The sequence below is a fragment of the Mchenga conophoros genome, linkage group LG5 (assembly GCF_057382185.1).
Source record: "Mchenga conophoros isolate Kocher_MC1m ecotype Shallow Benthic linkage group LG5, M_conophoros_male_GT1.1, whole genome shotgun sequence".
Lineage (NCBI taxonomy): Eukaryota > Metazoa > Chordata > Actinopteri > Cichliformes > Cichlidae > Mchenga > Mchenga conophoros.
Genome location: NC_140530.1, coordinates 22,977,346 through 23,004,482, shown reverse-complemented (window position 1 = coordinate 23,004,482; position 27,137 = coordinate 22,977,346). Strand labels below are relative to the sequence as shown.

Sequence of the window (27,137 nt, the reverse complement as noted above, 5' to 3'; positions counted from 1 at the left end):
CAGTGATCTCGTTACATTCCACAGTGCTCCTAAACACGAAGGGAAAAGATCAACTCTATGCAGAGACTTGTAGCACAAGAAAAAGACCAGTCAGCAAACGGTGACAAACAGTTACCCAACATTTTCAGGCATGGTGAGATACCGTGCAGCACTTCTGCTGTGAGTCCAGCTCAAGTTTAAAAGGGCACAAACTGCATCAACATGCTGGCTCGACCTTGGCTCTCTCTGCTCCCTCGCAGTCTCCAGCATAGAAGGACACCATAAAAGTCAGTGGTGTCACATAAATCAGATTGTTTAAAGACGCAGTTACACTAATGATACTCTTCAACTTTGCACAGCAATGCCTTGCTGCATTCAAATGTAAAAACAAAACAAAACACGTGGTCAGTGACTAAAGCCCAGAAACAATTATAGACCTTCAACCAAACAGCCACTAATGTGGTTACTCACATCTGGGAGCCCTGAATAACAATCATTTAATCTCACTAAAGAGAAATACATCTTGGGTTTTTGAGAAAGAGATGCACTTTTATCAAAATTCAACAGACATGAACCAGGAATAGAATTCCTGTAGAAAAACGACATTTTTGTGCAGCAAGGGGAGGAGAACAAAACAGACAACTGGACTGTTGCCTATCTGGTTACAGTCTTTAAGGAAAGACCAGTAACAAAGTAGAATGGCTATGAGAAGAGGAACAATAGTACTGCAAAAAGAGCTAAATTTAAAATCTAAAGCTTGATGATGACAACAGAAACTGTAGCTTATACTTTACATGAAAACCAGATTCATGAATCCCTCTGAAGAGCTTCAGCTTCACACAAGGATGTCAAACTCATTTTACATCGTGGACCACATTCAGCCCACTTTGATCTTAAGTGGGCCAGCCCAGTGAAACTCATTTAGTCTTAATATGAGGAAAATAATTACAATTTCAACAGTACATTTAATTTTTTCTATATGATAAATGTGTAAAATTACAGAAAAGGCTATGATAGCCCAACGCATAGACATATTTTCAGTAGATCTTTCTATAGTAGGTAGTGAAAAACAGGAACTTTTCTGTTATCTAATTGTTTATCTATTACTTTACTTTGTTTAGTATGAATGGAAATTGGCGAGGTCTTTATCAATAGGAAAAGCAGTGAAACTTTCCAAACTACACTTAAATGTTCAAAATCTATGAACTCCTTCCCATTTTCCACAGGCTCTCAGTGGGCCAGACTGGAAGTTTTGCTGAGCCTGTTCTGGCCCCCGGGCCTTATGTTTTACACTTCTGACTTAACAAAAAGACAGTGAGAGATGGTCAGAAGCAGCAAGAAAGACATGAGCAGATAAACTGTATGGAGACCATATAACTTGTTAAAGAAAAGCCTGTATGTGATATGGTCTGAAGGTTTCTTCCTTCTATGATTTAAAGTTTCCACTCACGATCACATCCCTCTGAACTGCCAAGGTACCATGACTTATACTTTAAAAATGAAAAATATGACATTTTGGTTACCTTGTTATTTTTCTATTGTTCTTTCTTTAAATGCCAGAAGACACTTAAGACATTTTCTGCTTATAGCCCCTTGACCAGATGGCTTTAGTTCAAGTCTGTGTACATCACCAGCTGTGTGGAATTCAACAAGTGACCTTTAACAAGACTATAAATTCCAACAATAGCTCCAGGGTTGCTGCTCCGACCTTGAAACATGCGACCAAAAAACTTCACAAAGCCAGAACAAGATTAAAGGAACAGTAAAGGTAAGAAGACCTCTGCATTAAAACAAATGAGGATTTGACCCATTTGGTTTCCTCTCTGAAGTAAATGTCCTGCATTTAATGCAATACTGAGGGAAAATTACAAAAGCATTATCAGAAAAATTCAACTTTTAGTACATAAAAAGTACTGAGCATCAAATACAGATGCAGATATACAGCACAGCGTTATAGTAGGTAGATAATCCTAACAATGTATTTACTGCCAAAACATATAATAAAGTAAAAAAAGCTTCATGTTTTGCTATTTAATTTGACTGTGTAAAGTATTAAAATTGTACTCGATTACAGTAGAGTTGTTACTTTTCACCCCAGTTTATTATACAATCATGACCCATGTGATATGACATCACAAAATATCTCAGTGAAAGATTCAGAAAACTTATGAAAAGCATACTCAGTGGAAAAATAATCAATTATGTCAGATAAGCTGATTAGAGTGAGCTTCTCAGTGTGTCCCCGTTGTATTTCAGCACCAGCCACTAGACTGTGGAGGACGCGTCATGCACCGAAAGTCCCCACAGAAATAGCTGACCTCATTATTTAGAGCTTTAATCAACTGTATAAGCCACACTAAAACCTAGGCGAGCTCTCTGACTGAAACAGACTCTGTTAGCAGTATTAGGCTGTATGTATTACTTTTTACAAAATCTCCTTGTTCTAACTGATCCCTTTGCTGTTCTATTAAAAGGAGAAAATAATTGTTATTTAACTTTACCCCGCTCTGAATGGATTACTCGAAGAAACTTGGAATGATTGACTGAAAGCATTTGGATTGACTGAAAGCTTAACATGGCAGTGGCTGAGAAAAGCATGCCTTAGAGCCTTAGAGAACAATGTTAACGATGATAGCTATCAGTACAGTACAGTTCTTCTTGAGTGATGTCTAGAACAAGCTGGTGCTTCTGGCATCGCAGTGACCACAAACTGAGGCAAGATATGAGCTTATGGCTCAGAACAAGGCCCTCCGAGGGCCGACGCAACAGCTGCCTGTGAGAAAATACACACAGTCACAGCAAGACTTCAGACACAAAACCCCGAGGCTTTCATTATTATATCTGGAGACTTTAACCATGCCACACTGGACTCTACTCTGGCTGCTTTTCACCAGTTTGTGAATTGTCCCACAAGGAGCAACAGGACAATTGACCTACTGTATGCTAATGTGAGAGATGCATACAGAGCCACCCCCCTCCCCCCACTAGGGAAGTCAGACCACAACCTGGTTTACCTACAGCCACAATACACACCCCTCGTCCAAAGGCAGCCGGTCACAACGCGCTCCATCCGGAGATGGACCCCAGAAAAGGAGGATGCTCTGAGGGACTGTTATGACACCACAGACTGGGATGTGCTCCTGAGCCCACATGGTGAGGACATAGAGGGGGCAACACACTGTCTTACAGACTACCTCAACTTTTGTGTGGACACGGTCGCCCCTGCTAAGACGGTACAGTGTTATCCTAATAACAAACCGTGGGTAACACAGGAAGTCAAAGCTGTCCTCAACATGAAGAAGAAGGCTTTCAGGAGCAAAGTGAAGGAGGAGATGAAGGCAGCACAGCGGGAGGTGAAACGCTGCCTGAGGGAAGCAAAGGACACCTACAGGAGGAAGGTGGAGCAGAAGTTGGAGAGGAACAATATGAGGGAGGTCTGGAATGGTGTGAAAACCATCACAGGCCACAACACCAAGAAAAGCACAGTGGGGGGGACTGTGGAGAAGGCAAACGAACTTAACAACTTCTTCAACAGGTTTGACCAGCCCACAACCCCCCCACCCTCACCTTCTCTACAGAGTCCAATCCCCACTCTCCTACCTCCCTCGCTTCCCCCCCTTCCTGACACCATGACACCCCCCTCCTCCAATCCCTCTCTCAGCAGCAAGACATCTCCCCCCCTCCCCTCCTCCCAAACATCTCCCAGTGTCACAGTGGATCAGGTCAGGAGACAACTGAGGAAGCTTCGCCCCAGAAAGGCAGCAGGCCTAGACAAGGTGTGTCCTAGGATGCTTAAGGCGTGTGCTGCTGAACTTGGGGAGCCGCTACAACGAGTCTTCAATCTCAGTCTGCGACTGGGGAGAGTGCCCGCCCTATGGAAGACATCCTGCATCGTCCCGGTCCCCAAAAAGAACCGGCCCAATGAGCTGAATGACTTCCGACCGGTGGCACTGACGTCACATCTTATGAAGACTCTAGAGCGGCTCTTCCTCAACCTCCTCCGACCACAGGTACAACATGCCCAGGACCCACTACAGTTTGCATACAAGGCGGGTGTCGGAGTGGAGGATGCCATCCTGTACCTCCTACACAGAGCCCACTCACACCTGGATGGGGGAAAAGGCACGGTCAGGATCCTGTTTCTTGACTTTTCCAGTGCCTTTAATACCATCCGGCCCTGTATGCTTCAAGAAAAACTGAACAGGATGGAGGTGGACCCCTGCCTGGTGGCTTGGATCTCCGACTACCTCACCGACAGACCACAGTACGTCAGGCTGAAGGACATCACGTCTGACACAGTGGTCAGCAGCACAGGAGCACCACAGGGAACTGTGCTGTCCCCTCTTCTCTTCACCCTGTACACCTCTGACTTCTGCTACAACTCTGAATTATGCCACATTCAGAAGTTTGCAGATGACACGGCCATCATGGGGTGTATCTGGGATGATCAGGAAGAGGAGTACAGAAGTCTGGTGAGGAACTTTGTCGCATGGAGTCACACAAACCACCTGCAACTCAACACCTCAAAGACTAAGGAACTGGTTGTGGACTTCGGGAGGTCTAGAGCAGGTCCACTGCCGGTTCAGATAGAGGGGGAGGAGGTGGAGGTGGTCAACAAGTACAAGTACCTCGGGCTGTGGGTGGACAATAAACTGGACTGGTCATGCAACACAGAGCACCTGTATAAAAAAGCCCAAAGCCGACTGTACTTCCTCAGGAGGCTGAGGTCTTTTAACATCTGCAGGAAGCTCCTGAGGATGTTTTACCAGTCGGTGGTTGCTGGAGTACTTTTCTATGCTGTGGTGTGCTGGGGGAGCAGCACAGCAAAGAAGGACTCATCCAGGCTGGAGAAACTGATCAGGAGGGCTGGCTCTGTGGTCGGCATGAAGCTGGACACTCTGGTGACAGTGGCAGAGAAAAGGACATTAAAGAAACTGATGGACATTATGGACAATGCCAGGCATCCTCTGCACACGGCCATTAACAACCAGAAGAGTCTGTTCAGTGACAGGTTGCTTCTCCCAAAGACAAGAACTAACAGACTTAAAAACTCCTTTGTCCCACACGCCATCAGACTGTTTAACTCCTCTCTGGAGGGGAGAGGGAGGGGAAACAGGAGGACAAAGGAGGGGGGAACAACTAAGCTGTAGTGCCTCTTCACCTCACTGTGCAATACCTTTTGTGCAATACTTTTGTAAATAGTCAACGGTGCAATAGACTCAATACTTGAAATGTGCAATTCACTTGTATTTTTATTTTTTATTCCTATTTATTCTATTTATCCCCTTTGTATATTTTATTTATATTGTCTCTGTATTTATATATATGTGTGTGTGTGTGTGTGTGTGTGTGTGTGTGTGTGTATATATATATATATATATATATAATATTCTGTAACTCTGTAACTTCTGTCGGTGCTGTGCTTTTTTTGGAAATCGAATTTCCCAGAGGAACCCACCCGAGGGATTAATAAAGTTCTATCTAATCTAATCTAATCTAATCTAAATGAAACTCATACTGTAACACAGAAAGAGCTATTTCAGCTCTTCTTTGGACTCAGCAAAGAAGTCTACCGCACACGGCATTATGCACATTGTGGGAATTGAGCAAACACCATCAAATCTGGAAAACCTTTTACTTCGCTTTCAACGGTTTTACTTTAATATCACAGACTCCTCATATTTGTGTCAAATAACTCTAAAACAAGTTGTCACATGAGCTATTGGTTCAGTGATAACTGCATCGCCTTTCACCAGATGGATCTGATACAAAAAGCATTTTTACAAGACATTTAAAGCTTCTTCAACATAGTAAAGTTTCATGTTACAAAGAGTGTTTGTCAGCCTCTCTGTCTATCTGTCTGTTTCTAGCTGAGTCAGATGTCAGCTGGTATGAAGACATCTGCCTTGCCAGGGGTCTGAAAGCCTTGGACGCCGCTGATCCCAGAGGATACCACTTGCCTACTGATGACAGGTGGGATATAAAGTACATCAGGGACCAAGTGACTAAATCCCTTTGGATATAGACAAGATGAGTAGAAGAGCTGGGTTTCTTTTTTGTTTTTTTTGTTTTTTTAAACGGACCTTAGCTCATACAAAAAAGAAGGTACGCTATAAGTTTCCGCTTCACTGCTGAAACGCTCCAACATTTTCATACATGTTATTGACATGAAATGAAAGTGATACCATGCTTTCATAAGGTGTTATAGGTGGACACATTCCAAATCTTTTGGATCACTTTACCCTGTTGGACGGTTGGCTGCTGGGGAACATAATGATGTCCTAATATCAGATACAGATAGCAACCTTCGGAGGCCTAAGATGTACGCGTGTGCCAATTTGGTTGATGTCTTGTGGACAAAGACAGAGATTTATATTATAGGTAGTTTTTATTTGCATTATAGACCTCATTCTGCTTTAATTGGGAACTGTGTTGTATTGAGGAGTAAATAAACAGTCTAAGTAAACAGAAGATTTACTCATAAATTAGCCGAATGATGTGGCTGTAAGCAGTGTAAATACAGCCTTATCAATCAGCTGCTTCATCAGAACTGCTGTCAAATTTTGATTGGTTCTCAGAAATATTTAACGCAAACAAACAAACCACAAAATTACAGGACATCGATTTGCAAGCGAATATCACTGGTCTCCATCAGTCATGTCAAATTATGCAACTATTAAATATAACACTGTATCCACTGTGTTTTGTAAGTGGAGGCTGACCCTTTCAAAAATGTGATTTACTATCTATCAAAGGACTAGGAAGGCCTCTAGGCACCAGTTCCTGCTTAACCACATAGTTGAGGCACAAACACAAAAAAATAGTAATTATTGTCTTACACACAACCAGGACACAATGCTGTCCTAAAAACAAAATAGATGACGGCTACAGACAACTATTGAGAGCAGAGGACTAATTGGCCCCTTTGAAGACATAAACACAATCCAATTGCTATACACAAACACGGACAAACCACATCAGAAGCTCTCCAAGGGGGAATCACCACGTGCAGCTGCAGAGGAATGCTGTTGAGAGCTGTCCGAAATGATGAGTGAATCTTTGAGTGAAGTGTGGCTACACACATTCATCCTTGGCCACATCCTCCACTGTGGCTTCAAGGTTGTTGTTTTTTTCTTTTCTTTTCTTTTCTTACATCTTAACAGAGAGCAAACAGGGGCTGACAGCTGTGAGAAGCGTGTGGACCGCAGCAATAAGTGCGTTATAATGGCAACTTGTGTGAGGAGCACGCTCAAATCTTTACAAGGGTTATTCATCCAGAGCTCAAGAACGTGACAACGACGAAAGGCTATGTGTTTGACCACCGCAGGAATGCTCGGAAGGACTGATCAATATATCAGACCAGTCACTCAGTGAACAGAGTCATTCATTAAAGCGATCCTATTAATGAGCCACCAGTCTCCAATGATCCACCTTGTACTCTTAAGTTATTGTCTTTGGCCTTTGGACTTTTTGACCTGACCCGTATTTGGTACATGTAGTACCACCAATAGCGCCTGTGTCCACCTCCCACCAACTTAAGCATTGCCCCTGGACAGGAGGAATCAACTGACAGCCTCACACCCTTCATCCAGCAGCTCATTTAGGGCCAATCACAGAGAAATATAGCTGCCTGAGTGCTTACAGGCTAATAATCTCTAAATAGCTACCCACCAGCAAATGCCCCCTAGGTATCCACTGATGACAGTTATCATTCACAATGAAAAACAACAGTGGCGAATCAGAGTGTTTGGAAATGGAAAGAAACAGGCTGGATCGAAAACAGGATGGGCCTTAAAAGTGACTTTTAGGTTATGTGGAGAGTTTATTGGTCCAAACAAAACATCCAACATTATTACTATGACTGTGTGTCTGTGTGTGCCTGTGTGTAAAAGCCACAACAATCATTTCTATTTAGCATTTTACGTCGTACATGAATGAGTGTGTTTGGGGAACAATGACAGGGATAAAATATGTCTGTCTTCAAAAAAAGAAACTGAAGGTAATCTCTGAAGGTTTCTTCCCCTCTTTATGCACCTTGTTAGAAGGTGAAGGACTGCCAGAGCCCCCATATTGGAAACATAAGAGAATACTCGAGTGTCAGATTAATGTTTTTTAAATCCCATATTTATGTTTTATTTCATAACTTAAAATGAGTAGATAAATCAGTATTAAAATGTAGCAACAGGAGGGGTGAGACTGTGCGTGTTGTATATTTTCAAAAGCCAACTAGTGCAGTGAACAGAGGTGTTTTTACTTGATTGCATTTTTTGTTCTGATCACTTACTGATCCACTAAGGACTTATTTAGACATCAGCTGTGTTTTTCATGATTAAGTCTTGCTGATTGCCACCATCATTCCCACAACTTCATACTATTTGTTATAGTGAGGAGCAAAACCTGTGCATTGCACCATGCTGTGCGCACTCACCCTCATTTCAACACTCCATATCTGTGATTTATCATTGTGTGTTACTAAAAAACACGCTACTGCTCTGTTCAGAATGACTGATGAGCTTCTACTACGGAGACAAAAGAGGGCGAGCATCCTATCATTCATAAACATAACATAAAAGAAGCCAAATACATGTCATTCAGATACATTATTACATCCACAGAGAATGCAGAGCTATAAAACAGAGTCAGCGGGTTTCTAGTTGTTTATGCTGAGACGATCATGCCTCTGAATATGTTTATATGCTCCATTTTAGGCAAACCTATACTTTTTTTTGCATGAACACTGATGAACATCATCCTAAGCAGATGGTTTCAATATTCTTAAAGCCCTCCTCTTTAAGGCACCGAGTGGTCCTAAGCTTTGCTGGACAGGATCTCAGTGGGCATGTGTATTTACGGATCCCTTTGTCTTAATGGTTAATCTCTCATTCAAGTATGAAGTAATCAGAAGTGAGACAGGTCAGCTTAGCTGCCACCGAAACCTTTGATTCCTCAATGGCTAATCATGAGCCACAGCCAAGAAGGCTGTAAAACTACACGTTCCACCAGTGAAGTCTTGAGAAAATCACGTGTTGATTAAGAAGTGGGTAAGTTTGAGATGAAGGTGAAGGATTCTGGATCCTGTCCAGAGTGCGTAAAAGCAGATTAGACCTAACAAAAGCGTGATGTTTACTCGGCCTCTGCAGTTAGAACTTGTGCAACAAAGTCTGTAACATTTGGGAGGGTCTGAATCGAGGGCGACACGGACAATTCTAACAAAAACTTGACACCGAAAAGGAATTTCCTGCCGTGTGGTGTTATCCGAAAAACAACAGAATCTTCCACTGTGTTACTTCAATAGCTCAAATTTAACAATGGAGATGCTGATAAAATACTTAGGTTTCTGGTAAGTAAGCCAAGTGCTGATGTGAGGAGATTCCCTATTCACTCTACAGAAAGGCTATCACTTCAACAGAGTTCAGGGGGAGGCCTGGCAGTCTGACTGAAGTGGATCAGAAATGTAGGCTCCAGAAAACAGTCAGGGGTTGCTGTTTTTTTAATTAAATAGTGACCTACTAATCAATTTCAATCTGTCTGTAAGGTGTTTTCTTGATTCCTGCTATTACTGTAGTTACTTTTCAACCCCCAACCTCCGTCCAATGAGAGCTGAGAATGGGTTCTTTAACTCTACATGTTGCTTTATTACTAAACTCTGAAAACATGTAACAAATGTAAGAAACACAACAACAAAGAATGGGCAATAAAACAAGCATAAAAGAAAGAGAAGAAAAGAGAAGAATCTGAATATGAAACGCTACAAGGATGTCTGTACTCACCGTACTGACAGCTGGGGCCGCTGAACCCTGCGGGACAATCACAGAGCTGGGTGGATCCTTCCCGACACTGGCCCCCGTTGAAGCAAACACCGTAGCTACACACCGCTGTATGTGGAAAGACAAGAGGAAAGAATAAATAGATGAGAGAAGCAGAGACACCTGGCTGTTGTCAGGACACGTCAGCATCTGCGATTTCTTAAACTGACCTCTTTCTATCAAAAACGTATCACCAGCCTATTAACGTCTGACTAAAGAGGAACCTGAATTCTCCTCCATTCACACTAACAAATGTAAGTGGAATCTGCCCCTTGGCTTTGAGAAGACAAACAAGGTTTTTTCACCAAGAAATTTCTAAACAGTAGTTTCCGTGACTTTTAACTATGATTGATCACAACAGCTTGTATGACTTTCACGGGAAACTGCCCTCTTCCTCATGCAGTCAGAGAACATCACCTGGAAATGTCATCGATCGCAGAGCTGAACTTTTGTTTATTGTCGTAAACTGTGACTGTACAGATGTGTCGTGGTGAGTTACGATTGAAATTCACAGAGGCACAGGTCAGGCTCATCCATCTCTTTGACAAGCGACCCCGAGTCCTTAAATCCCCGTGAGTCAAACTGTTAAGATGAGAAATTTAAGGAATCCCAGAACTTATAAACAGTGGGAGCCACTAGGTAGCTTTGAGCATGTGAATTCACCTCAAAGGTAAACGATCACATTCCATAAACTCTCACAACACTCACATTAATCATGACAGCCCTCCAGCTCGAACTGTGCCTGTACTCATGTAGTACATGGGTGCTGCAGTGTACCTGTCTACATGTATGCTCATGTGTGTGGAGAGTAATATCTATGTGAAGCCACACACAGCTGTTTAAGCCAGACCTGCACTGTCCTGAGCAGAATACAGTACTTAGTGATGACAGGTTCAAAGGACTTATGCCGATCATTGCAGTTCCTGCAGCATGTGGACACTGGGAGTCAACAAAACACAGTCGAGCCAGCTAATCATCCAAGGAATCCAAATGGCAATCCTTCATAAGATGATTGCAAAGAGGTCAGCCAGTTTAACTTAGCATCTTGTGCCACGTGTGCATTTTTGTCTGTTTAATCCAACCAGAAACAACATATCCAATCATCATCAGGCTGGTGGTTCCGATGCCCTTTATTAGCCATATACGGTCATAGTGAGGGTCTCAGCATGCCCGGTACAGCTTAAACAGAAACATCAGTATGATTTCCAAAAAAATAAAACTGACAACTCACATTTTAGTTGTGTTATGCACTGTACTTTCATACTGTGTTTTACATTTCAACTAAAAAATGTAACAGTCAGAACACCAAAAGATTCGCTCTTTTGTTTTCTGTTTAACAGACAGCCAGGCAGAAATATCAAAATGAAGATGTGAGGTTGTACTAAAAAACAGGATTTGGGTGATGGTGAGGTAACTTTGGATTTAATCTCGGTCCTTTAGTGTCATGGCATTGGTTCACTTCTTACTGTTTGAGCAACAAGCAGTAAGAAGTGCTACACACTTAACCTGTTCTTAAGTAAGTTAGTGAGATAACAGACACGTATCAGTATCTCCTACTCACGAATCAAATGGCATCACCAGTTGTAGAAGATCTCAAGGAGTTTGGCAGCCAGAAGGCGAGATGTCTCTTAGGAATGCAAGACTGTTCCCGGCCTGTCTGAATACTTTGGCTTTCTCTGAGATCTACATTCTCAGTGAAGTGCTTATCTTTGATTAAAGCAGAGACTGACCTAATAACATTTGCAAGAAAGCCAACTTACCGGTTTCAATTACCCTTTTATTTTTGTTCTTTACTTACTTGATTCTCTGAAACTGTGTTGAGCATTTTCCAGAATTTCAAAATATTATTGGACTAAATTACTCACTCATTCTTTTAAAGAAAATAATCATTAAATGCTTAATCAATCATTTAGAACGCCAGTAGTTGCACCCTTACTCAATAACATTCATAACATTTACTAACTTTCAACAGATGTACGATAAAAAGACAGAAGATCAGCTTAGGCAAGGGAGAGATGCCTCGGGGTGTGAAAATATAAGATGGCTTATGTGTATCTGCAATCAGGCTTTAGCTGCACTTTGGGGAGTAACATAACTTTTCCAGACAAAGGCGATGGATGTCAAGAAGCAGTTTCTCCAATAAACACAGATGAGCCGGAACAATTTCATGTATGTCTCTCAGCAGATTCAGATGGCTCTGTCAGCCTAAACATCCGCTTGTCATCTGGCTCCGTTTGCAGACACCTGCTTAAAAGTTGGATCATCCAGATCACTTGCACCACACATCCCATACATATACACCAGAAACACATCAATGACTTTTTCTTGCTTATATCACAAAATGCACCAGCACTCTAAATGCATCTATGTTGTGCACATCATCTTATAATTCAACAGTATCTCCTAAAGCTGAACATACCTTCATCTGTACCTCTGTTATTATATAATATGCAGGAACTCTGATGTGGTGAAATTAACAGGTGACAGACAAGCAGTAACATTTTTTGGACACTGATATTAGCACCAGCTGTGAGAGATCAAATTATTTTGATATCCCACATTCCTCATTACAGTTGGGAGGGAAAAGTGTTAAATGTACAAAATCACCAAGCACAAATGAAAAGGTCAGGTCTCTCAGAGAGACTTCAGACTAAGCGACGACAAGGAGACTGTACATTCCCTCTTCAGAGGTTGCTGGCAGCTAACCAGGGCATTTATGGGCAGCCCAATTCCTAAACCCCTTACGGTGCTTAATCTTCCCTGAAATAATTCCTTAATGTGGCATGCAGTGTGTCTCTTCTAGCCCAATCTCATCTTTTTTCCTGTGAAAGCCTCCACTCTTTTACACAGACACCTTACAAAAAAGGAGAGACAGAAAGAGCGGGAGGTCAGCGACTCGCACGGAGGAGCTGAAAACCAACAAGCAGGTGTTGCCCTTACAGCTCCTGAGTGAATCAAGACCGAGGCCCCCCTATGTTTGTTTAGACTCTGTCGATCTGTTTGACCCCAAGAGCGCAACCCAGTTGGAAACTGGAGTCAGGGTGATTCATGGACACAAAGGCCTGTGCATAAGCCTGAGTTTGGGGCCATAAATGGTACAATATTCTGAGGCTGCAAATCCCATTTTGCTATTCAGTGAGATGTGTCATTTCAAGGAGCTCTTGTGAAAAACAGGGCTATGCCAGATATTCTCTAACAGGTTTCTTTGAAAAACTTTAAATATCATTTATTATTATTATTACTACTACATTGTAAGTACTGTGTTTAAATTTAGTCAAGGAAGAGAAGTCAGAAGGCAATCTGTGCAGCATCATGCAATTCTGCTCTCTCTTGCTTTGTTTGGGAGCACCATCCCACTTTTTCTCGTAAGACACAATAGTGAGCAAGAATAGAATCAGCCGTGGTGAATCATAATGCCCATTTGAGCTGGATACCAGGTCAGTTTGACAATAAACAATAAAAATGCAGTAATCAGCTGTGTGACAGTAAAACACATAGACAGACATAATGTTTAGTGTTCGTATTTACTGGTACGTAGAGGAGAGTGTCATTCAGTCCCATTCAGGGTAAAAAGATCCCCATAATGGGAAGTATTTGGCCAACTCAAACTTACTTTCACTTTGCACTGTGCAGCACATGTGAGTTGTGTGATAATAACATGTGTGTCACTAAGACTAAACAGGAAATATTGCATATACATACAGAGCACCGTAGATCTGCATTCTTCCCCATACTAATTTGAATAGTTAGCTATACTATGAGCTTATTGCAGTTTTACTTATTGCTGATGATTTCCACTGAAAAACAATGTTATGGAATATAACACATTTTTTACAGCCTGACTATTAAATACTGTACCAATTCTAACCTCATAGCAAGACTTAACTATATGCAACTTAACCAACAAAATGATTTTAAGGAATGATGTCTTTGGTGAAGTCAGTCTTCCAACACCGGCCACATGTTACTGATTAGATCAAAAGGAATGTTGGGGTAACCAAAGGCAGCGTTTCAATGAACCAAAGAATCTGAACTACACTGTGGTTTTGTTGTGTATTACACCAAGTAATGTCTCCCTTAATTTTGGTCTATTTCTCTGCATGTGTGCGGGCTGTGACTGTTCGTGTTCAGATAACCAAAAAGTAGTTCCACCGACCAACAAAAAAGACCACCCATGGGTAGACAGAAGACCATTTTGACTTTTTCTGGCCACTGAGTTTTTTTCACTTGTTGATACTTTGGCCAGTGTGGCCACAAAAGAGGCCAGTTCCTATTCAGCAGTTAACGAGGACGACAAACTGGAGAAGCCATTGTCCCTGCTCCTCAGCCCCTTTCACAAAGCCTGCTTGTTGCCGTCAATCAACATAGCTGCTCGTTTCCACTGCTGGATAACCCTGTCCATCCTCAACCCTCGTGTAGCTACTTGTGGAGCAGTTTAATTTACTGACTGAGTGGCTCTCCAAACACGTAAGTAGAGGAAGTCACCATCGCTGAGTTAAGAGGGCTTCAGTTCACAGTAGAACCAAATACTCATTTGGAAAACTGGAGCCTTTTCAGAACACACAGACGTCAGCCAGGCACAATAATCTGTACCTTTATTATTAAACATTGCAGATCAAACAGCACGTTCTGCCTCCACAAGCCACCTGTCTGACTTTTGGTAGAGAACAGCCATGAAATGCATTAAGAAAAAAATAGACAGGGGGCTCTAAGATCTCAGAGAGAGGGGCATAAAGTGAAAAGAGTGGCTTTAAAAAAGGTTTAGTCTTTCAGTTTGACTCTCTCCTGTGAGCATTCTTTGTGCCATAATAGTTGAAAACACCAGACCTTGGAGAGACTTGGAAAGCAAAAATGCCAAATCTCAGGTATTTGCAAACTGCACAAGAACTATGAATCAATGCTATTATGTGAATGGAAAATACATAAACCCATCATAATTAGATGATAATAGCCTGAAACTAAAAGATATGGAAAACAAGAGGGAGGGAGTCAAACTGGAAGAACAAAACGTAAAAGCAATCAAACGTTTTCTGTGCTGTGGTATACTCGTTCTCCAAATATGTAATTATGTTAAGTGAAGAATGCTGGAGCGCAGAACAGCTGAGACCATGGGCTGCAAAACTGTGCAGGGGATGGATAGAAATGGGACACAATAAACACAGGTGAATTTTAATGAAAAGCCAAGAGGGGGACTCGACTTACACACAGAACCAGACCCTTAACTGTCTGACAATAAAGTGAGGTCAGTAGCATAATTACCTTACAACGACTGACTGGTTGATTTTTATTGGGGAACACACACAGAGAAAAGACAGACAACAAAGGACATTTTTTTTAAAAACCCTCAAAAGCAGCAGGCAGTAAATCACTATCTGAACTCAAAGCATTCCCATCTTCCACTCATTTGGGGTTTTCAGAGGATTTGCTAAAGCTGTACATTTCGCAAAGCAGATTTTCCCTTTTGGATGTCGGAGGTGCTGTTGAAAACAGACACACAGATTGCATTGTGCTGACTGAGGTACAGTACAGATAGCACATAGCAAAGTGTGCAGGAGTGGGAGGATTGTGGCCTGAGCTTCCTTTTATCCCAGTTCAATGGCTCAGAGAATAGGGTGATTAGTTTGTCCCATCTCAAAGTGCTGCCTCGTCTTTGGTTACCGAGATAAAAGCCCTCCCTCATGTTGAAGAGACCGACCATTGTCACGCGAAACAGAGAAACAACCCCCTCCCTGTCTAACTTAAGTGAGGGGAGACACTTTGCAGTCATGAGGAATGTCTCTTTAAGACATTTCGTTTGGATTGTTTTAAAACAAACCAGGCTCATTTAGGAGCGACTGTGCAATGCCTCCTAATATAATTTAATAATGCAACATTCTCCCTGGAAACAAAGAGGCTCTTTGAAAAGGACATAGAGACCATAATAAGGCACTGATGAAAGGAACATCCAGGATATCTTCTCCAACTCCCAGTCCCATTCACTTCCCATCAGACGACTATCCCACAGAGTAATCTGCCTGTGCTGTGGGCGTAAGGGGCTGGGCATTAAGAACGTGGTTCAGTTCCAGGTGGGGAAGGATGACAGGAAAGTGGGAACTTTCTTGTCAGTCTACCTGATGGGGACTAACTGTTTACAGGAAGGCTTTACCAAGGGTCTCTGTGTGGTATGCAGGCTATGCGATCTGGATCACTGGCTGTAAAATCCCATCAAAGGAGACTGCTTGGTCCCAGTGGTGTGAAGCTAAGCTTAACCAGGAGGAGATGAGCTGTTGGCAGTCTCAATATGACCAGAGGAACTACTTTTCCATACATGGATTTGGTGGTGGGAACATTCATTTGTTTTCTTTGTTCTTCTTGTGCAAATCAGAAGGTGGTCTCTCTAATCTTCGGGAGGCCTTAAATGCGACAGGTCGCAGGTGCTTTTGACCTGCACTACCATGTCACACATCTAATTGAGAAAAGAGGTGATGTCTACAACAACAGCTCTGTGGATGTGAGCCAAGAATTAAATGTAGGGTCACAGCTCGACCAGGTGGAGCTTAACTAGGCTGTAGTAAATATCCAGCTGAGAAAGAGTGGACAGCCAGACAGGCTATCTATCATAAACTAAAGTAGCACTGTAGAGCCATGTCCTCATTGAGACTGTAAATGTCTTTTGCCGAGTGCAACCACTACAATGGAAGTCCCAGTATCCACATTTGAACCTAGCTGGAGTACTGCAGTGACACAAGTCCATGACACTGACCGATAACATCTGCTCAAAAGTGGGTGGGCAAAGAACCTCTAGACCTTTTTGACCTTTCCTTGAACCCTTTTGATTGAGAAGTCTGGGCGAGTGGTTAGGCGATGTTTAAAGCTCCCTTCTTCCTGCTTAGTCAGAAAAGAGATATTGTCTCTTCTACCTGCCTGTCTGCAGACGCTGTTTCACACAAGAAGGTCAAAGTCAATGGAAAGAAAAAAACAAACCTCATAAAGGATAGAAAAACTGATGGCACTTACGATAAAGACAGCCCGCCTCTCCGTTTAGTTGGGACCATCCAGGGCAACACTTGCACACAGTCTGGTAATCCTGTTTGTACACTTGTCTGTATGCAGTGTAGTAGGCTGTCCTGTTAACACGACAAACTTCACGTTAAAAAACGTTCAATCACATTCAGTCTGAATTGCAGCCACGAGCGATACTAAAACTAACATGTCATTACACAACAGCAGAGCGCTGCTTTGTGCGTGTACAAACGAACAGGAGTATCTCGCCAAATATTTATGAGGGTAATCTTTAATTTTTTTCGCGTGGCACACTGATCAAACAGCTCAGGGCCTTTGAAGTATCATGTCTTATAATGTTCAGCACAAATCCGCTTCAAGGCGCTGTTTTAAAGTGTGAGAACGGCAGACTGTACTTCAGAGAACAGTGCCTCTCCCTGTACTTTGGGACCCTTGTCATTGCTCCACAGTTATTATGCATTGTGAAAACGTTTTGTTTACAGCGGGTAATTGTGGGCTTAGCGGCCTTTAAAGCAGCCTTTGAATTTGTAACCCAGCAGCTAATGTGGGGAAAGCAAGCGTGAGCAACACAGCAGAAGACTCCCAGAGAAGGACGAAAATGTTAGGATTGGGTCTCTCTTTTAAAGGAATGTTTGCTGCCAAGACGTCCGTATGTTAAATAGCTGCTGATGTGGGGCTACACCTTGCACTTAACTCTATAACAGGTTGAAAAGCTGTGATTACAGAACAGGGGTGAGAGAGATGAAGAGGGAAGTGGAAGGTGGATCTCATGTTTGGAAATGGAGTTTAAACGAAGAATCCTGGCCTCTCCGATAAATTCTTTCGGTTGCATGAGTCACAGAGACTACTTCAAAACAAGTAATTAATGCTTTGCTCTAGCCAGAGCTTAATCAGCAAAGCACTACATCCCCTGCAGGTGAGGTCAGGAGTGCTCACAGAAGAGGAGAATCAGAGGCTTTGAGTACAGAAAGGGGGGAGCAGACAGATGAGAAATAACAAGTCTTACTTACCTTCTCTCATAGCCCATGCACCACGACTGCCCCACACAGCCTTGCTTCCAAACTTTAACCATGCGTGTGAAGGCCTGCACACATGGCTGCCTTTGGGCGACCAGCGTCACCTCCTTCTCCGCACACACATTGGGCCTGGAAAAAAAAAGATTGGTAAAAAAATACTTAACATGACAAGATGTTGAGCAGTGTTTTCACAGATGTACAGACGACAGCAGAGCAATTTATGAGCACTTAAAGAGATGTTGCAGCAAAGACAGGCGGGAAAAAGAAAAAAACTTGCTTGAGGCGTTTTCTAGTTGTCAACAATGCAAGTCCTGTGAGGGCATTACCTGTGCTAAGGTGTGTGATGACCAGTTATTGGTATTTCTAAAGACTTAAGGGGAATTCCTCGTGCATCACCTTTCAGGATGATGAGCTACAAAGTAAACCTGCTCTGACTTAAACTCGATATTCAGTGGAACTGTTAAAGTGTTTACGCAGCAGCATCGCTCCAAGACAGAAAGAAAGAAAGAACACAAAACAGATCTCAGCACAGGTAAAATAAGCCTTGAAACACTTAACTTAAGTTTAAGTTAACTGCACCATTCACTGCACCTCACAGGCCTTCTTAAAATAAAGTCCAAAACGATCTTTGATACGTTTACTTTTTCCATAACTCTCCAAGGATAGAAAGAAAGCCTCAGCACATGGAGATCAGCGGGAATCCTAAGACAACATCCAGCTGCTCGTCTCATAAATAACAGTGATCACTATCACCTTCGGCTGTACACATAATTTCATGTGAAAGACCTTATTGTTAGTGGCAGGGAGCAGCACAGAAACCACTGTCACACAATTATTATTATTTTAGGGTTTAAAATAGCAGTTATACTTCACTGGCTCATCACTGTGAAAGAAACAGTCATGGACAGAGTTAGGAATGCTTTGCATGCCACACAGAGCCACATGGAGTCAGTGCATTCATATAAAATACACTGGCAGCATTCCTGCAAACCACTAAAGACCGTGATGAAAGTGCACGGCAGCAAAATTTATTGGATTGATAAAGCACCGATACATGATGAGCCAAATAATCAGTAGTGGCTGACACTGTTAACGGATTGGTCTGTGTGCAAATTAGCTTATATTTACAGAACAGTAGGTGATATTTATCTATTGCTTCACACTGAGTGTGCACTGAATAAATGTCAGTGATAAATAGCTAAAAGAAATAGCCTGATATTTCTTTATGATATAGTTTCATTTCCCTGGATCACTAGTGGGAGTAATAAATAACATAACATACAAATAACATTGTGCTGCACTTTATAATAATGTTACACTGTTGACCATTATTTAAGTATTAATAAGGTGTTAGCAATTTTTTTAATTTATCATTCATATAGCATTGCTCCCCTTAGTATGCTATTTATAAACATAGACATATTTTTATAACAATGACTATGATTATTACTAGCAGTGATTTAGTAGCAGCGATAGCTGTACATGGTGTTATAGTAACAGATGGATAAACATATCTGTATTTATAAATAGTATACTAAAGAGGAGTAATGATATATAAATGATGAATTAAGCATTGGCTAATACCATACTAACCTTACTAATGCTTAATAGTTTAACATTATTAGAAAATGCTACCAAATATTGTTATTGTGCCAGAATTTCACAATTTCATCACTTTAAATAATAATAATGATGATAATAATAAAAAGAAGAAGAACTTCCTAAGCCTCTGCTTTCTACCTCTGGTTGAGTCACAGATTTATGGATGTGCAGGTGAACCGGCAGTTATGTCGAAGTTCAAAGGAAATGTGAGTCTGTAAAAAAGTACCTGCAGCTGGATACAGTGAGCGCCACCCTAAATGCATACCTGTAATTAAATAAATATATAAGGATGTGACAAAACTTTACTTACATAAAAGGCTGGAGGTTATTGGCAAAGCCGTAACGGAATGCGTGCGCCTCTATAATAAATACGATGACAAGGGAAAAAATAACACTGTCCATTTTCCTCTGTTTAGGTCACTCTACAGTTTCAAAACTGTAAAGTCATTCATGAGTGTATCCCATCACTACCCAGGACTTAAAAAAAGAGAGAAAAATCTAAAACAAAAAAAAAAAACTCCCAACGTGTCAACTTGAAGAAACCTAACATGCGCTTAAAAGATCTTCCTCGTGAAAATGCCCAACACAGTCCAAAACTGACACAGCCATCCCACGCGTGTAGCGTCTCCGTCGCAGCCGCTATCCGACTCAGAAAATTCCTGCGCACCTACAATAGGTCGCTGCAGATGTTGGACTGACGCGCAAAAGAAAAAAAAAACCTCGTGTAGGCAGAGCGCATTCTGCCTCCCTCTATTGACTTGGTAATGATGGCAGGGATTTGGGCTGGGTATGAGGGGGCTCACAGGGAGCCATCTATTATTCAAAGCGTCAGCAGCCCCTGCAAGACACCCTGCAGCCACCGGCACAGTGCGATCATAGTAAGAGCTTTTCTCTCTCATGACTGACAACTTTCAAACTTTCTCTGGACAGTGTCACCATGTCTCCACGGGACTTGTGATGTGTGCGTTAATGTGTTATGATGATAGGTGGTTAAATGCCTTAGAGACAAAATGATCACATTACCCACGTGCACAGAAAATGGTTTTATTATACGTATAATATTTGCAGATTGAGCGAGCAGGAGCGCATTTGCACGACATAAGATGCGCGTTCATTACAGCCACGGACGTGCCTGAAAACGAAGTCACATAGCCTACCATCACGAGTAGAGGATGTTGAAGGTTGTTGAGGTAAGGGAAGCAGCTAGCGGTCACACTGCAGGGCAAACAGCTGATGGGGCGGTCAAAGGGTCAGCAGCCAGGCCTGCTGCTTTCTAAACAAAGCTTTTATAGCATGTATGTGTTCATGACCCGAAAAAGTCCGGGGTCAGAGATGGTACGTGCAGCCTCTGGGGCTACAAGCTATATAAAAACATGCTGTTTGAATTAGGCAGAGCTCATCTATGAAGTCTGTCAAAACTGGGACGGGTTCTCATTCTTCCTTTCCAACAACCAAAACAAATCTAATATTAAATGACTCTGCTTATGTTTATTTCAGGGACGTAACTTGTCCAGGATATATCTGTTGTTGACCGTGAAGAAAACGCCGATATCTAAAATAAACAAATTGCGCAGATGCAAAGATTTGATTTAAATGTTGTTTTTCCATTAAAAGTCACAGAGAACAGAATAGACCCTGGTCCTGAGATCCTTATAGGCACGAAAGCCAGACAAATATTTGTCTGGTGATATGACTTGTTACTAAAATACTGAAGACGGCAACTAATGCGATTTGGAGACACTGTGCACGTCTTGCATATCCTAATGTGCGTTTATCTAATTACACCACAGCAAGTGGTGTTTCAGTAATTGCAGTTTCTTTTGAGACTGGGGAAATAGTCTGGGTAAATTTGAGTATGTCAGAGTCCTAGGCCAAGATGTGGGTTAAGCCAGTCCTGAAGTGGCACATTTGGAAAACAAATATATATATGAAGATGCACCGAAAAACCAAAAACTACACTCATTATATCTCATTTTATCTGACTGTTTATATCAGCTTATCTGATTGACACAAAAGAATGGACGGTAATTTGCTGACACCTTGTGGTCTAAGTTAAAACTTACACAGTATGACAAGTCCTGTTAATATTAACCAAAAAACAACAACAGGAAGTAGTTAGAAAAGGCGAACTTTGCACTGCCTGAACTACAGCCAAGAAAAGCGGCCTAATAAAAGCTGTACTAATTGATCATCTGAACAGCACTCTCCGCTTTAAACGGTTTAAGGAACTTTACGACGCTCCCTTAACATACGACCTTTGCCCTCTGTCGCCTGATCGCAGTGCTATAGTAGCATGCTCTGGGTAATAACACGACCTCTGTGCACACTCCGACAAAGTAAGGCTATCAAAGACGTGCTTGTACATTTGCCGAAGTGTGTGGCTCGCAGAAACATGTCGTCTCCGGCTAAAAAGCCGGTGTCCTTACTGGGAACTATGGGCTTCGGGGGGCGAGCAGACGCCGAGCAGAGCCTGGAAATGGTGAAGGCTTTCCTGGACAGAGGACACAACCAGGTGGACACAGCCTTCATGTACGTCGATGGGAAGTCAGAGACCATCATTGGAGGCATGAATCTCCCCAAAACAGGTATTTTATAAGCACACAGTAATGCTGCATGTTCCTAGCGTGCTAACAACAACCGGGTAACCAACCAGCGTGCCTGTTGGTTTCCCCACCTTGAATTGTGGGTAACCAAGTTTGTTTATAAAGCATACAACAAACATCGACCAGGGTGCTGCACAACATCAAACATATGTTGTGCAACATATTGTGCAACATTAAAACATATGTTTTAATGAAGCCATTAAAACACGTTTTTAAAAAGTGTTTTTTTAAAAACACTTCTGATTGTCTCAAAACTAAAATGAAGGTTTTGGAGCTGCTTAGTCAAGGTCCATAGCCTTGACTTGTATATCAAATTGAAATACTTTGGTGTGACCTCATTCTTGGTCTCGTTAAAGTTTTGTTTTTGTGTGTGTGTTTTGGTTTTGTTTTGTTTTTTTTAAATGAAGGCCATACAGCTTTGATGTTACTGAAACATTCTAGCAATAATGAATCCAAAGTTTAAGTGCTGCAATAAGAGCCTGGCTAGCTTTCAGTGTCAGTCTGTCTCAGACACTGAAGGAGCAGTGCTGTGTTAACCTGACTACTTCTCACTCATTCACAGTAAGCATAGCTACCAAGGCCAATCCCTGGGATGGAAAGACGCTGAAGCCAGAGAGCGTGCGCTCCCAGCTGGAAACCTCCCTTCAGAGGTTGCGGACAGACTGTGTGGACCTTTTCTATCTCCATGCCCCTGACCACCAAAACCCTATCGAGGATACTCTCAGAGCCTGCAATGACCTCCACAAAGAGGTTAGCAGACCAGGGAATATATAAACATATAGCTAAATAACTTGCTTTAACATAACACACAGGAAAAAAATAACTTTATTGTCCATCTGTAGTCCTGAGATGTTTTAATACTAAATGGAAAGTATCAACTCCCCAGGGAAAATTCAAGGAGCTCGGCCTTTCAAACTATGTATCCTGGGAAGTGGCTGAAATAGTATGCATCTGCAGGCACAACAACTGGATAGTTCCCACTGTTTATCAGGTAATATATCCTGTTCTAAGGATATTTAACTTTTATCTAAATTCAGTAGCCTCATCCTATAATAATCAGACTACTGATTACAGGAGGGCCATACTAGCCATCTTGTGTTGAATGAGAGTAAACTTTCACACTTCTTCATCTCTGTGGTTTTTGTTCAGCAAATCACTGAAGATTTAATCTTTCATTAGGTGTTGTAGACTGAACATTTATATGTCTGCTATACTGTTACTTGTTTTTCACCTGTTTCTAATTCAGATTCTTCCAATCTTTCACAGGGAATGTACAATGCCACAACAAGACAGGTGGAAACAGAGTTGCTGCCATGTCTGAGATACTATGGAATGCGATTCTATGCATACAATCCTCTGGCAGGTAGTCTTTCATGGTACACCTTGCAGTTCCATTTTAAAAAGTTTTATTCAAAAGAAAGCACTTGTGATTGTGAAAAAGATGTCACTTAATGTGGAGGGATAAAAGCTATCCTCGAGTTATCCCAAAATGAATATATTATATTAAAATATGTTCCATACATGCATTCATGTCCCCCTGGAGATGGATTTTATTCACTTTGGTGATCCCTTTTTGCTAGCACACAATAACCTGATGCTGAATAGTTAGTAGTTGCTTTAGTTAGTGTTTTTTTTTTTTTTTTGGGGGGGGGGGGTTTGCCTTGTTAATGTTACCTGTGAGCTAAAATGTGCCCTGGGTGAGTGACAGCATTAAGTACATACTGTACTGAGTTCTGACATTAGTCCTCTGCCAGGTGGCCTTCTGACAGGGAAGTATCACTATGAAGATAAAGATGGCTCCCAGCCTGCAGGACGATTCTTTGGTAACAGCTGGGCTGCAGCATACAGAGACAGGTGAACATCAGCTGACTGCTGTTGAAATATGTACCAACAAATTGTTTTATGTTGTTGAATGAGATTTTTGTTAACCATAACCGTGATTGTGCTCCTGCTCTGTGGAAGATACTGGAAGAAAAGTCATTTCCAGGCCATAGAGGTGGTTCTGCAGGCTTTGGAAGCAGCGTACGGGTCAGAGAAACCCTCGCTGATTTCTGCTGCTATGCGCTGGATGTATCATCACTCTCAGCTTAAGGTACCCACATGGACAGCTGCAGTGACAAAAAATGTTATGCTCATGGTAATTTATGTATTCACTGAGTAAAAAGATTAGCCCTACCCTTAGTAATAAACAGAACATTTCAAATTGCTAGTATTGAAAACCTGAAAATTAAGAACTGTGAGTTACCACTGAAACACTGTGCTTTGTGGTGTACCAGTAAGCCGGAAATGAAGCCTTTGATTTTTTTCAGTGCTATCCCAACAGTCAGTAGTTACACAGCCTTTGAGGTTTTTCACTGAAAGATTTTAAGATCTATTTTTTATTTCCTTTAATTATGTTAAGTGCAGTGAAAATGCCCCCAAACTTTCACCATATGCAAAACCAGAGGTAGAACAAAGCACAGCAATGTTTTTCATGTTGTCTACAGGTTTGTAATATATGAAAGGGATTCTTTTAGAAAAGAAGTACCCCAAAAGTGATTAAATTAACATGTATTGTCAAAAAAATGCCAAATTCTCTACTCACCCAGATTTTCTTCTTCTTCTTCCTTTTTTTTTTTTTTTTTTTAAATAAATGTAACAAATCCTCCACAAATACAAATCTCAAGACATCTACAGACGTCCAGCTGTGTAATTCCTGTTTTGAGTAATTTTCTCCAACTCATGTCTCCAGGGTGATCTTGGAGATGGAGTCATTATTGGCATGTCGAGCATGGAGCAGCTTCAGCAAAACATGGCCGCTGCGGAAGAGGGTCCTCTGGATGAGAGAGTGGTCGACGCCTTCAAAGAAGCCTGGAATCTCGTAGCCCACGAGTGTCCAAACTACTTCCGATGAGAACCTTCTTGATCATCACTTTATATGTAATTTTGCAGAAAAATGTTTCTCCTAATTACACCTAATTAGGGTTTTTGAATTCTCCCCTGAAATGTACATTTTTCCTTCTTTGTATTTTTATCAAAGAACACATCATTGTTAATGTAAAATAAATTAATAGTGTTTCATGGAAAAATAACTTCTTCAAGAATTTGCATTAAATTTTGTCAAATCAAAAAACATTTTCCCATACATGTGTATTATTCATCAGTGCTGGTTTAGCATGAACAGTGATGTAGGTGTTTGAAAAGAAAGGGATAAAAAGACCAGAGAGACTACAGACTGCAGCGCTGGCTGTTACGATAAAATGGCCAAAATTTAATGTCTGGCAAAAGTTTTTAAATCGTCCTGAACTGCAAAAGTTTCATTCTACATTGTCATCCCCGTCTATATCACCATCTTCCACATCCTGCATAGGTTCTTGTATTTTTCTTCTAGTTATTATTCCCACTATTGAGCCAGGGAAACAAAACTATATTTGAAAGAAATTAGTAGCCTATTTTAAAGCATTTTAGCTCTTTATCACCCAATATTTGAACATTTAGTCAGTGCAAAATCAATGTGAAGCAACAGGTGAATATCACCCACTGCAGATAGACCAATATCAGTCAACAGTATCAGTCACTACTAATTATTTGGCTCATCAGATATTGGTATTTCATTAGTTCAGATCATTTAGCTGCTGTGCACTCTCATCATGGTCTTTGGTGGTCTTTGATTGTTTGTGCTCTCTGTGTAATTTTAATGAATATATTGGTGCCATGTGGCTCTGTGTGACATGAAATGCATTCCTAACTATATCAGCAACTGTTTCTTTCACAGTGATCAGCCAGTGAAGTACAACAGCTGTTTAAAATAATACATATGTGGGAAACTGGGATTATGTGACAGTGGTTTCTAATATCCATCCCTTGCACAGTATTGCAGCCCATTGTCTCAGCTGTTCTGTGCTATACAAATATACAGCACAGAACAGCAAACGTTTGGTTGCCTTTACATATTGTTCCAGTTTGACTCCATCCTTCTTGTTTCCGATATCTTTTAGTTTCAGGCTAATATCATCTAATTACGATGGGTTTATGTTTTCCATTCACAATACTCAGGCATGTGGAGTGTAGAGGCAGAATGTGAGGTTTGATCTTCAACCTGAGTGACTTTTGTATGTTCTGAAAATGTTTTCCAGTTTTCCAAAGGAGTTTTTGCTTCCACTGCAAACTGAAGCCCTCTTACCTCAGTGATGGTGACTTCCTCTACTTACATGTTTGGAGAGCCACTCAGTCAATAAATCATAAAAAGTCTAAATGGTCTTACGTCTATCCATGGGAGGTCTTTGGTAGTTGCCTTGACCAATACAAATCTACTACTATTACTTATATGCACTTTGTGTGCATATCTGAACACGAACAGTCACAGACCCGCACACATGCAGAGAAATAGACCAAAATTAAGGGAGACATTACTTGGTGTAATACACAACAAAACCACAGTGTAGTTCAGATTCTTTGGTTCATTGAAACGCTGCCTTTGGTTACCCCAACATTCCTTTTGATCTAATCAGTAACATGTGGCCGGTGTTGGAAGACTGACTTCACCAAAGACATCATTCCTTAAAATCATTTTGTTGGTTAAATTGCATATAGTTAAGTCTTGCTATGAGGTTAGAATTGGTACAGTATTTAATAGTCAGGCTGTAAAAAATGTGTTATATTCCATAACATTGTTTTTCAGTGGAAATCATCAGCAATAAGTAAAACTGCAATAAGCTCATAGTATAGCTAACTATTCAAATTAGTATGGGGAAGAATGCAGATCTACGGTGCTCTGTATGTATATGCAATATTTCCTGTTTAGTCTTAGTGACACACATGTTATTATCACACAACTCACATGTGCTGCAGAGTGCAAAGTGAAAGTAAGAAACACTTTTTCCCCAACTGTAAGGAATGTGGGATATCGAAATGATTTGATCTCTCACAGCTGGTGCTAATATTAGTGTCCAAAAAATGTTACTGTTTGTCTGTCACCTGTTAATTTCACCACATCAGCGTTCCTGCACATATAATAACAAAGGCACAGATGAAGGTATGTAGTTGCTTTAGTTAGTGGTTTTTGTTGTTTCGTTTTTTTTTTTTGCCTTGTTAACGTTACCTGTGAGCTAAAATGTGCCCTGCGTGAGTGACAGCATTAAGTACATACT

The 27,137-nt window shown here is 41.4% G+C and overlaps 2 protein-coding genes across 3 annotated transcripts in view; one reads left to right on the top strand and one right to left on the bottom strand.

The window, feature by feature from the left end:
* The window catches only part of megf6b (multiple EGF-like-domains 6b), a 63,754-nt gene extending 43,499 nt beyond the window's left edge, over positions 1-20,255 (bottom strand). For both annotated transcript variants that reach the window (XM_085274304.1, XM_085274305.1), the window contains exons 1-4: positions 19,716-20,255; positions 17,798-17,932; positions 16,782-16,891; positions 9,750-9,854 (exon numbers count right to left, since the gene is read on the bottom strand). In XM_085274304.1, coding sequence (XP_085130430.1) covers positions 9,750-9,854; positions 16,782-16,891; positions 17,798-17,932; positions 19,716-19,807 — 442 coding nt within the window. In that variant the 5' untranslated portion in view covers positions 19,808-20,255. The remainder of the gene's footprint in view (positions 1-9,749; positions 9,855-16,781; positions 16,892-17,797; positions 17,933-19,715) is intronic.
* A 1,266-nt stretch (positions 20,256-21,521) lies between these two features.
* akr7a3 (aldo-keto reductase family 7, member A3 (aflatoxin aldehyde reductase)) lies at positions 21,522-26,195 on the top strand. The gene is made up of 7 exons (XM_085274303.1): positions 21,522-21,990; positions 22,571-22,758; positions 22,895-22,999; positions 23,275-23,371; positions 23,763-23,862; positions 23,971-24,100; positions 24,740-26,195. Exons 1-7 carry the CDS (start codon positions 21,699-21,701, stop codon positions 24,899-24,901), a joined length of 1,074 nt encoding a protein of 357 aa, XP_085130429.1. The 5' UTR covers positions 21,522-21,698; the 3' UTR covers positions 24,902-26,195.
* The last annotated feature ends 942 nt before the right edge of the window (positions 26,196-27,137 follow it).